Genomic DNA, 12,402 nt, shown 5'->3' with positions numbered 1-12,402 from the left:
TAGGGGGTGCTGTTTGCACTTTGTAAAAATTTCGTTCCCAAATTAAACTGCCTTGTACTCAATTCTTGCTCGTACAATATGCATATTATTATTACTATTGGATAGAAAACACTCTCTAGTTTCTAAAACCGTTTGAATTATATCTGTGAGTAAAACAGAACTCGAGTTGGAGCAATTTTCCTATGAGGAAGTGAGAAATCTGAAATCTGCAGGCTGTTCTGAGGTCAGTTTATTAATTTGCATGTCTTCTATTGGTTGAGATGCACTGCATACGCCTTCCCCTGGATGTCAGCAAATAGTGAGAATTGGAATGGAGTTGCTTGGCAGATCTGAGGCCTTATAAATGGGCTGGCAACGTGGGGTCCTCTCTTTCCTTCATTCGCCATGACGCAAGACAGACCTCAGGATGGCGTTCTAGAAAGCTCCCGTTATAGCCCTTAGATATATCCGGCTCTGATTTTATTCGATATAGGTGTTAAAGACATCATAATGTTGTTATTTTAAACCGAGTTATATCAGTTTATATCAGTATATTGCGATTTTCGGGTATTTATTTGTGCTGCGTTCTAGTGAGTTGGGCACGTCTGGGCCACATGGCTAATGTTTACTGCTAATTCCAAAGTTGAAGGCGACAATCTACAACCGAGGAACGATTATTTTGGACAAAGGACAACTTGCCCAAGATTCTGATGGGAGCTCATCAAAAAGTAAGAACTATTTATGATGTTAATTCGTTGTTCTGTTGAAAAATGTAAAACTCATATTCCGCCATTAATTTCGGTGCGGTCTCGCTTTAACGCACGCTGTATGTCGTAGTAACGTTAATTTTAAAAATCTAACACAGCGATTGCATTAAGAACTAATGTATCTTTCATTTGCTGTCCAACCTGTATTTTTTAGTAAGGTTTATGATTAGTTACTGATTAGATTAGGTGCCTCTCCAAAGATTTCTCCCGACATATTGTTGGCAGCTTGGCTACTATTCTCATTGTATAACCACGATTTGTGCCGCTAAATATGCACATTTTCGAACAAACTCTATATGTATTGTGTAATATGATGTTATAGGACTGTCATCTGAAGAAATTTGAGAAGGTTAGTGAAAAAATGTATATCTTTTGCTGGTTTATTCGTTATCGCTATTGTTGGCTTGAATCAATGCTGTTGTGTGGTTGGCTATTGTAGTAAGCTAATATAATGCTATATTGTGTTTTCGCTGTAAAACACTTAAAAAATCTGAAATATTGGCTGGATTCACAAGATCTTTGTCTTTCATTTGCTGTACGCTGTGTATTTTTCATAAATGTTTTATGATGAGTATTTAGGTAATTCACGTTGGTCTCTGTAGTTATTCTAGTTGCTTTGGTGAGAGTTGTGATGGTGGCTGCAATGGTAAACTATGATTTATACCTGAAATATGCAAATTTTTCTAACAAAACATATGCTATACAATAAATATGTTATCAGACTGTCATCTGATGAAGTTGTTTCTTGGTTAGTGGCTATTTATATCTTTATTTGGTCGAAATTGTGATAGCTACCTATGCAGGAAAAAAATGGTGGGAAAAAAAAGTTGTGTCTTTTGCTATCGTGGTTAGCTAATAGATTTACATATTGTGTCTTCCCTGTAAAACATTTTAAAAATCAGAAATGATGGCTGGATTCACAAGATGTGTATCTTTCATCTGGTGTCTTGGACTTGTGATTTAATGATATTTAGATGCTAGTATTTACTTGTGACGCTATGCTAGGCTATGCTAGTCAGCTTTTTTACTGATGGGGGTGCTCCCGGATCCGGGATTGTGTGCAAGTAGAAGATAAGAGACATAACTTTAATAGCACACCACCCATTACAGAAAAAGAGGAGGAGAAAACTCTGACAGCCAAGAGGCTTTGATGAGCCTTAACGAGCTGAACATTTAATGATGGAATGTAATACTTTAATGCACACTGAGTCACAGAATTTGCTGCCGGAATTGTGGGTTGTTTTTTATGTTTTTTTTTAGGAAAAGGAGCAGAGCTTTAACTGGGAGAAGCATCCTTTGATCATGAGAGGCGGGAGGAGGAGGTAGAAGGCGTAGGTGGGAGGAGGAGGAGGAGGCGAGAGGAGGAGGAGGGAGGAGGAGGGAGGAGGAAGAGTTGGGAGGAGGAGGAGGAGGGAGGAGTAGGGAGGATGAGGTGGGAGGCGGAAGTGGGAGGAGTAGGTGGGAGGAGTAGGAGGGAGGAGGAGGAGGTGGAGAAGGGAGGAGGAGGTGGGAGGAGGAGGAGGGAGGAGTAGGTGGGAGGAGGAGAAGGGAGGAGGAGAAGGGAGGAGGAGGTGGGAGGAGGAGGAAGAGGAGGGAGGATGTGGAGAGGGATAAGGAAGCGATTCCCAAACCTTCCATAACAAAGCCATCACCTACAGAGAGATGAAGCTGGAGAAGAGTCTCCTAAGCAAGCTGGTCCTGGGGCACTGTTCACAAACACAAACAGACCCCACAGAGTCCCAGGACAGCAACACAATTAGACCCAACCAAATCATGAGAAAACAAAAATATAATTAATTGACATATTGGAAATAATTAACCAAAAAACAGAGCAAACTAGAATGCTATTTGGCCCAAAACAGAGAGTACACAGAGGAAGAATACCTGACCCCTGTGACTGACCCAAACTTAAGGAAAGCTTTGACTATGTACCGACTCAGTGAGCATTGGCTTGCTATTGAGAAAGGCCGCCGTAGGCAGACCTGGCTCTCAAGAGAAGACAGACTATGTGCACACTGCCCACAAAATGAGGTGGAAATTGAGCTGCACTTCCTAACCTCCTGCTAAATGTATGACCATATTAGAGACACATATTTCCCTCAGATTACACAGATCCACAAAGATTTCAAAAACAAATCCAATTTTGATAAACTCCCATATCTACTGGGTGAAATACCACAGTGTGCAATCACAGCAGCAATATTTGTGACCTGTTGCCGCAAGAAAAGGGCAACCAGTGAAGAACAAACAACATTGTAAATACAACCCATATTTATGTTTATTTATTTTCCATTTTGTACTTTAACTAATTGCACATCATTACAACACTGTATATAGACATACTATAGCATCTGAAATGTCTTTATTCTTTTTAACCTTTGTGAATGTAATGTTTAATGTACATTTTTTATTGTTTATTTCACTTTTGTATATTATCTACTTCACTTGCTTGTTGCAATGTTAACATATGTTTCCCATGCCAATAAAGCCCCTTGAACTGAATTGAGAGAAAGAAAATTGGCCTCTATAAACTCAGAGTCGACTTTGATCTGAGTGAGGCCTGCCTCTGACGCCCATCAGATGTACTGAGGGACATAAACAAACATGTTCCTGATGGAACACACACACACACACACACACGCCCACACACACACTCCCAGGACAAATCATATTTGACCCAACTGACAGAAGGATGAAGTGATAACAGGAAAATATGTAGAAAAGAAAGACAGGAGAGAGACAGCAGAAAGACAGCAGGATAGAAAGACAGGAGAGACAGACAGCAGAATAGAAAGACAGGAGAAAGACAGCAGGATAGAAAGACAGGAGAGAGACAGCAGGATAGAAAGACAGGAGAGAGACAGCAGGATAGAAAGACAGGAGAGACAGACAGCAGAATAGAAAGACAGGAGAGAGACAGCAGGATAGAAAGACAGAAGAGAAAGACAGCAGGATAGAAAGACAGGAGAGAGACAGCAGGATAGAAAGACAGGAGAGAGACAGCAGGATAGAAAGACAGGAGAGAGACAGCAGGATAGAAAGACAGGAAAGAGACAGCAGGATAGAAAGACAGGAGAGACAGACAGCAGGATAGAAAGACAAGAGAGACAGACAGCAGGTTAGAAAGACAGGAGAGAGACAGCAGGATAGAAAGACAGGAGAGGGACAGCAGGATAGAAAGACAGGAGAGAGACAGCAGGATAGAAAGACACGAGAGACAGACAGCAGGTTAGAAAGACAGCAGAAAGACAGCAGGATAGAAAGACAGGAGACACTAATCCCCTTCCTCCTCCACCTCTCCCCTTCCTCCTACACCTCTCATTTTTCCTCCTTCACCTCTCCCCTTCCTCCCACACCTCTCCCTTTCCTCCTCCACCTCTCCCCTTTCTCCTCCACCTCTCCCTTTTCTCCTCCTCCTCTCCATTTCCTCCCACACTAATTTCCTTCCTCCTCCACCTCTCCACTTCCTCCTCCACCTCTCCCCTTCCTCCTACACCTCTCCACTTCCTCCTCCTCCTCTCCCCCTTTCTCCCACACTGGTCACTTTCCTCCTCCACCTCTCCCCTTCCTCCTACACCTCTCCACTTCCTCCTCCACCTCTCCCCTTCCTCCTACACCTCTCCACTTCCTCCTCCTCCTCTCCATTTCATCCCACACTAATCCCCTTCCTCCTCCACCTCTCCCCTTCCTCCTACACCTCTCATTTTTCCTCCTTCATCACTCCCATTCCTCCCACACCTCTCCCTTTCCTCCTCCACCTCTCCCCTTCCTCCTCCACCTCTCCCTTTCTCCTCCACCTCTCCCTTTTCTCCTCCTCCTCTCCATTTCCTCCCACACTAATCCCCTTCCTCCTCCACCCCTCCCCTTCCTCCAAAACCTCTCTACTTCCTCCTCCACCTCTCCCCTTCTTCCTCCTCCTCCTCTCTCCTTCCTCCTAAACCTCTCCCCTTCCTCCTAAACCTCTCCCCTTCCTCCTAAACCTCTCATATTCCTCCTCCTCCTCACCAATTCCTCCTCCACCTCTCACCTTCCTCCCACACCTCTCCCCTAACCTCCTCCACCTCTCCCGTTCCTCCTCCACCTCTCCCGTTCCTCCTCCATCTCTCCCCTACCTCCTCCACCTCTCCCCTTCATCCTCCACCTCTCCCCTTCCTCCTACACTTCTCTCCTTTTCTCCTCCCCCTCCCCCCTTCCTCCCCCACCTCTCCCCTTCCTCCTCCATCTCTCCCCTACCTCCTCCATCTCTCCCCTTCTTTCTACACCTCTCCCCTTCCTCCTCCACCTCTCCCATTCCTCCCACAATTCTCTCCTTCCTCCTCCACTTCTTCCCTAGATAGATAGATAGATAGATAGATAGATAGATAGATAGATAGATAGATAGATAGATAGATAGATAGATAGATAGATAGATAGATAGATAGATAGATAGATAGATAGATAGATAGATAGATAGATAGATAGATAGATAGATAGATAGATAGATAGATAGATAGATAGAGGGAGCGAGAACGAGAGAGAGAGTGAGTGTGTGTATGTGTGTTTGTGACAGAGGGGCTTACCCTCAATTCCCAGAATGCCTTTCTGTTTGTTCTCTTCAGAAAGCTCAAACTTATCAATGACATCCAGACAGTATTCTGTAGTCACATGAATCATCTGAGGAGAGAGACACACACTGTCAAAACACACACCCACACAGACACACACTGTCAGAACACACACCCACAGACACACACTGTCAAAACACACACACACACAGACACACACTGTCAGAACACACACCCTCAGACACACACTGTCAGAACACACACCCACAGACACACACTGTCAAAACACACACACACACAGACACACACTGTCAGAACACACACCCACAGACACACACTGTCAGAACACACACCCACAGACACACACTGTCAGAACACACACCCACAGACACACACTGTCAAAACACACCCACACAGACACACACTGTCACACCCACACAGACACTGAATAAAGACAGAAGGAGACATAGTGAGGAAGGAAAGATTGAAGAGACACACTATCACAACACACACAGCATTTCACTACACTCACATTGACATCTGCTAACCACGAGTATGTGACCAATAACATTTGATTTGATACACACACAGACACACACACAGACACACACACACACACACACACAGACACACAGACACACAGACACACACACAAAACAATAATAGGAAGTGACAGTAAAACAATATTAGGAAGTGACAGTAAAACAATAATAGGAAGTGACAGTAAAACAATGATAGGAAGTGACAGTAAAACAATGATAGGAAGTGACAGTAAAACAATGGTAGGAAGTGACAGTAAAATAATAATAGGAAGTGACAGTAAAACAATGATAGGAAGTGACAGTAAAATAATAATAGGAAGTGACAGTAAAACAATGACAGGAAGTGACAGTAAAACAATGATAGGAAGTGACAGTAAAACAATGACAGGATGTGACAGTAAAACAATGACAGGAAGTGACAGTTTAACAATGACAGGAAGTGACAGTAAAACAATGGCAGGAAGTGACAGTAAAACAAGGATAGGAAGTGACAGTAAAACAATGATAGGAAGTGACAGTAAAACAATGATAGGAAGTGACAGTAAAACAATGATAGGAAGTGACAGTAAAACAATGATAGGAAGTGACAGTTAAATAATAATAGGAAGTGACAGTAAAACAATGACAGGAAGTGACAGTAAAACAATGACAGGAAGTGACAGTAAAACAATGATAGGAAGTGACAGTAAAACTATGACAGGAAGTGACAGTAAAACAAGGATAGGAAATGACAGTAAAACAATGACAGGAAGTGACAGTAAAAACAATGACAGGAAGTGACAGTAAAACAATGATAGGAAGTGACAGTAAAACAATGACAGGAAGTGACAGTAAAGCAATGATAGGAAGTGACAGTAAAACAATGATAGGAAGTGACAGTAAAACAATAATAGGAAGTGACAGTAAAACAATGATAGGAAGTGACAGTAAAACAATGCCAGGATGTGACAGTAAAACAATGACAGGAAGTGACAGTTTAACAATGACAGGAAGTGACAGTAAAAAATGACAGGAAGTGACAGTAAAACAATGATAGGAAGTGACAGTAAAACAATGACAGGAAGTGACAGTAAAACAATGACAGGAAGTGACAGTAAAACAATGACAGGAAGTGACAGTAAAAATGATAGGAAGTGACAGTAAAACAATGATAGGAAGTGACAGTAAAACAATGATAGGAAGTGACAGTAAAACAATGATAGGAAGTGACAGTAAAATAATAATAGGAAGTGACAGTAAAACAATGACAGGAAGTGACAGTAAAAAAGGATAGGAAATGACAGTAAAACAATGACAGGAAGTGACAGTAAAACAATGACAGGAAGTGACAGTAAAACAAGGATAGGAAGTGACAGTAAAACAATGATAGGAAGTGACAGTAAAACAATGACAGGAAGTGACAGTAAAACAATGTACTATACTCAGGGGTGAAAGTAGATGTAATTTCTTCCTGATATGGGACCTCCATTTTATTGGCCTAATCATTCAATTTAATATTCATTCAATAGGATCTCTGTGGGTCTCGTCGTAAAGATTTGGAATTTAACTTAAAATGTAGGACCTTTTATTGTGGCATAAACACAATCAATCATGATGTGCTCATCTGATTGTCATACAATCATTTCAAAGGTCTCCTTTACGTTCATCCTCTCGTAACACATCTCCAGCCTCCAAACAGTTGTGAATAGAAAGAGATAACTGTTACACAAAACACCAAAAAAGTGTAATAACATTTGGTGAATGTCATTAGGCCACAATTTATGCATCCACTGCTGTCCGCACACGTCTCAGTGTCGGCTACTCATCAATGCCTTGGCAAAATGTCAGTGTTCTCGACACCACCCATTTTCAAGTCCATTCGGCTCGTTTGTCTCTGACGTGGTAATGATAAAGTGGTATAATAGCCTACAGTTTTCTTGACATATTGTTTTTATTATTGTGATAGACTCATGTTTTACTGATACGGCGTACCCACACTATTTCCCGCCGTACCGTACCAGACCGTACCGGACCATACCGCCTGACCTTCACCACCGACTATACTATAGGTCACTAAAACTACATTATCTAGTGTCGTCTGTCTGTGAACCCTGACCTTCTGTTCGTTGCGCAGGAAGTTGGCCAGCTCGTCAGCCGTCAGGTGGTCCTTCCTGTCGCTGTATCCCATGAGCAGCAGATACAGGTCCCGCCGCAGTGACATCATCTTATAGAACACGCTGAACTCTTCAAACGTCAACGTGCCCTGTTGGTCGTCTGAGTCCGCTTCCTGTGGGAAAGGGAAATTACATCACCATTAGTAAGAGGCTGCAGTGGTCAGGTGATACAATTCCAATTCGACCCTCTCTTTCAAAATGTTGAAACTTATTTTGTCTGTAAACATCTGGTATATTCACACTCAGCCATGGTGCCTCTACATGGTACCAAACAACTACAAGGACATTGTCCTATGAGGACAGAACAGTAAACTGTGTTCTGACATTGTCCTATGAGGACAGAACAGTAAACTGTGTTCTGACATTGTCCTATGAGGACAGAACAGTAAACTGTGTTCTGACATTGTCCTATGAGGACAGAACAGTAAACTGTGTTCTGACATTGTCCTATGAGGACAGAACAGTAAACTGTGTTCTGACATTGTCCTATGAGGACAGAACAGTAAACTGTGTTCTGACATTGTCCTATGAGGACAGAACAGTAAACTGTGTTCTGACATTGTCCTATGAGGACAGAACAGTAAACTGTGTTCTGACATTGTCCTATGAGGACAGAACAGTAAACTGTGTTCTGACATTGTCCTATGAGGACAGAACAGTAAACTGTGTTCTGACATTGTCCTATGAGGACAGAACAGTAAACTGTGTTCTGACATTGTCCTATGAGGACAGAACAGTAAACTGTGTTCTGACATTGTCCTATGAGGACAGAACAGTAAACTGTGTTCTGACATTGTCCTATGAGGACAGAACAGTAAACTGTGTTCTGACATTGTCCTATGAGGACAGAACAGTAAACTGTGTTCTGACATTGTCCTATGAGGACAGAACAGTAAACTGTGTTCTGACATTGTCCTATGAGGACAGAACAGTAAACTGTGTTCTGACATTGTCCTATGAGGACAGAACAGTAAACTGTGTTCTGACATTGTCCTATGAGGACAGAACAGTAAACTGTGTTCTGACATTGTCCTATGAGGACAGAACAGTAAACTGTGTTCTGACATTGTCCTATGAGGACAGAACAGTAAACTGTGTTCTGACATTGTCCTATGAGGACAGAACAGTAAACTGTGTTCTGACATTGTCCTATGAGGACAGAACAGTAAACTGTGTTCTGACATTGTCCTATGAGGACAGAACAGTAAACTGTGTTCTGACATTGTCCTATGAGGACAGAACAGTAAACTGTGTTCTGACATTGTCCTATGAGGACAGAACAGTAAACTGTGTTCTGACATTGTCCTATGAGGACAGAACAGTAAACTGTGTTCTGACATTGTCCTATGAGGACAGAACAGTAAACTGTGTTCTGACATTGTCATATGAGGACAGAACAGTAAACTGTGTTCTGACATTGTCCTATGAGGACAGAACAGTAAACTGTGTTCTGACATTGTCCTATGAGGACAGAACAGTAAACTGTGTTCTGACATTGTCATATGAGGACAGAACAGTAAACTGTGTTCTGACATTGTCCTATGAGGACAGAACAGTAAACTGTGTTCTGACATTGTCCTATGAGGACAGAACAGTAAACTGTGTTCTGACATTGTCCTTGTTCAGTTCATACAACAATTCACTCCTGGCGGTGCCCTAAAAATAGTGGACTATAAACCAACTGCACTATCTGACCGTCATGCTCAGAACTCGCCTGTCATTTGAATCACATGTTCCCAATGGCACCCTATTCCCTATATAGTGCACTACTTTAGACCAGAGCCCTATGGCACCCTATTCCCTATATAGTGCACTACTTTAGACCAGAGCCCTATGGCACCCTATTCCCTATATAGTGCACTACTTTAGACCAGAGCCCTATGACACCCTATTCCCTATATATAGTGCACTACATCCCTCTTTTGTCTTCTCAGGTACAGTATTTGGTCCCTGACCTGTGACTGACCTGGAACATGTGTTTGACCTTCCTGCGGGGCAGGTTGACGTTCATCTTGTGCAGTAGCTGGTAGATCTCCTCCATGTTCAACAGACCATCCCCGTTCTTATCAGCCTCCTCAAACGTCTGCTTCAACCATCTACACACACACAGGTTAAGGACACAGCCATGGGTTGGTGTGTGTGTGTGTGTGTGTGTGTGTGTGTGTGTGTGTGTGTGTGTGTGTGTGTGTGTGTGTGTGTGTGTGTGTGTGTGTGTCTGTGTGTGTGTCTGTGTGTGTGTGTGTGTGTGTGTGTGTGTGTGTGTGTGTGTGTGTGTGTGTGTGTGTGTGTGTGTGTGTGTGTGTGTGTGGGAGGGAGGGAGGGAGGGAGGGAGGGAGGGAGGGAGGGAGGGAGGGTAGTCAGCAAGATGTCTAGCTAGTTTAGAAACATCAGGATCATCACCAGAGTGCGGCTAGCCAATGCACTGCAGCACAGAGTTTCTAAACCCAGAGGTGCAACATCACCAGAGTTCGGCTAGCCAATGCACTGCAGCACAGAGTTTCTAAACCCAGAGGTGCAACATCACCAGAGTTTGGCTAGCCAATGCACTGCAGCACAGAGTTTCTAAACCCAGAGGTGCAACATCACCAGAGTTTGGCTAGCCAATGCACTGCAGCACAGAGTTTCAAAACCCAGAGGTGCAACATCACCAGAGTTTGGCTAGCCAATGCACTGCAGCACAGAGTTTCTAAACCCAGAGGTGCAACATCACCAGAGTTTGGCTAGCCAATGCACTGCAGCACAGAGTTTCTAAACAAAGAGGTGCAACATCACCAGAGTTTGGCTAGCCAATGCACTGCAGCACAGAGTTTCTAAACCCAGAGGTGCAACATCACCAGAGTGCGGCTAGCCAATGGACTGCAGCACAGAGTTTCTAAACAAAGAGGTGCAACATCACCAGAGTGCGGCTAGCCAATGGACTGCAGCACAGAGTTTCTAAACAAAGAGGTGCAACATCACCAGAGTGCGGCTAGCCAATGCACTGCAGCACAGAGTTTCTAAACAAAGAGGTGCAACATCACCAGAGTGCGGCTAGCCAATGCACTGCAGCACAGAGTTTCTAAACAAAGAGGTGCAACATCAAAAAGACTTCTGGGAACGCTTGTGAAGCAGACCAGGCTGGGGTTTGGTGTCTGACAAGCCAATGAGAGAAGTCAGATTCTTCCTTCTTTGTTAATTTTCTCAAAATCTAAAGGAACAATCTAGATTTCAGTAGTTACATATTATTACTCCAACCTCATGAAAGTGACAAACTCACACATTTTTAATATTAAGGAAAAAACACCTTCATATCGAAGGAGTGCCTTGGATTTGACGGTCTGCACATGCTCAGTTCGACATGAAAATGACCGTTAGACCTGATGACGTGTTTCTGCACGTGAGCTTAGCTAGCCAACGCCACCATGACAACGCCACCATGACAACGCCACCATGACAACACCACCATGACAACGCCACCATGACATCGCCTTCAAGTGTGATCAGCAATTTCTATTGGATAAGCCTGTTTAAGCCTATCTTCATACTGGAGTCTAAAGTCTAAACTTGTGTTACAGTTAATTTTAGAAACACTTTATAATGTGTATTCAAGCTGAGAGGCTTTTCAACAACAAAAACAACCCCATGTTTTGTCAGTTGTCAAATCCAGTCAGAACAGAACAGCGCTCGAAGGCAAACACACACACACACACACACACACACACACACACACACACACACACACACACACACACACACACACACACACACACAGACTGCATGCAGCAGGCAGAGGGAGACATGAAAAGAGGGAGAGTACTTTCTTTTTGGGAGGAAGGAAGACAAAGTAGAAAGGAGAGAATACTGGTTAGGGGTACGGATACACACATACCCACTGTTATGCTCTTCTTACGAGGTACAAGGATGACATAGGTGTGTGTGTGTGTGTGTGTGTGTGTGTGTGTGTGTGTGTGTGTGTGTGTGTGTGTGTGTGTGTGTGTGTGTGTGTGTGTGTGTGTGTGTGTATGTGTGTGTGTATGTGTGTGTGTGTGTGTGTGTGTGTGTGTGTGTGTGTGTGTGTGTGTGTGTGTGTGTGTGTGTGTGTGTGTGTGTGTGTGTGTGTGTTAGTCTTAAAAGGATATTGGTCATGTGTCCGTTGTCGTTTGGCCAGTGAGTCCTCGTCACTGATGCCAGCCATCAGGTATCGTAGTCCTGTCATCCAGGTACGAGCCTCTTCAGGGTTAGAGGTCACCAGGTCTAGGGACTCCATGTGGTTGCCATGGTAAATGGTGAAACAGCAGGCCGGGTCAAAACTGCCCTCCGCATGGCGGTGGAAGATGTCTGACTGACGGCCCTCCGTCACCTTGTACAGCGAATCAATGGTGACTGAAAGGGAAAGAGGGCAGGACAGGAAGAGAGGACCATTCAGGGTTGGGAGTCT

At 43.5% G+C, this 12,402-nt stretch overlaps 1 protein-coding gene across 1 annotated transcript in view; it reads right to left on the bottom strand.

Annotated features, from left to right (window-relative positions):
* Positions 1–12,402, bottom strand: part of plch1 (phospholipase C, eta 1) — a 146,030-nt gene that overhangs the window by 54,894 nt on the left and 78,734 nt on the right. The window contains exons 3-6 of the mRNA XM_038973714.1: positions 12,104–12,347; positions 9,952–10,081; positions 7,928–8,098; positions 5,306–5,399 (exon numbers count right to left, since the gene is read on the bottom strand). Coding sequence (XP_038829642.1) covers positions 5,306–5,399; positions 7,928–8,098; positions 9,952–10,081; positions 12,104–12,347 — 639 coding nt within the window. The remainder of the gene's footprint in view (positions 1–5,305; positions 5,400–7,927; positions 8,099–9,951; positions 10,082–12,103; positions 12,348–12,402) is intronic.

Source organism: Salvelinus namaycush, chromosome 34 (assembly GCF_016432855.1).
Source record: "Salvelinus namaycush isolate Seneca chromosome 34, SaNama_1.0, whole genome shotgun sequence".
Taxonomy (NCBI): Eukaryota; Metazoa; Chordata; class Actinopteri; order Salmoniformes; family Salmonidae; genus Salvelinus; species Salvelinus namaycush.
Note: the sequence above shows the minus strand (reverse complement) of the source record. Positions and strands in the feature narration are given on the sequence as shown.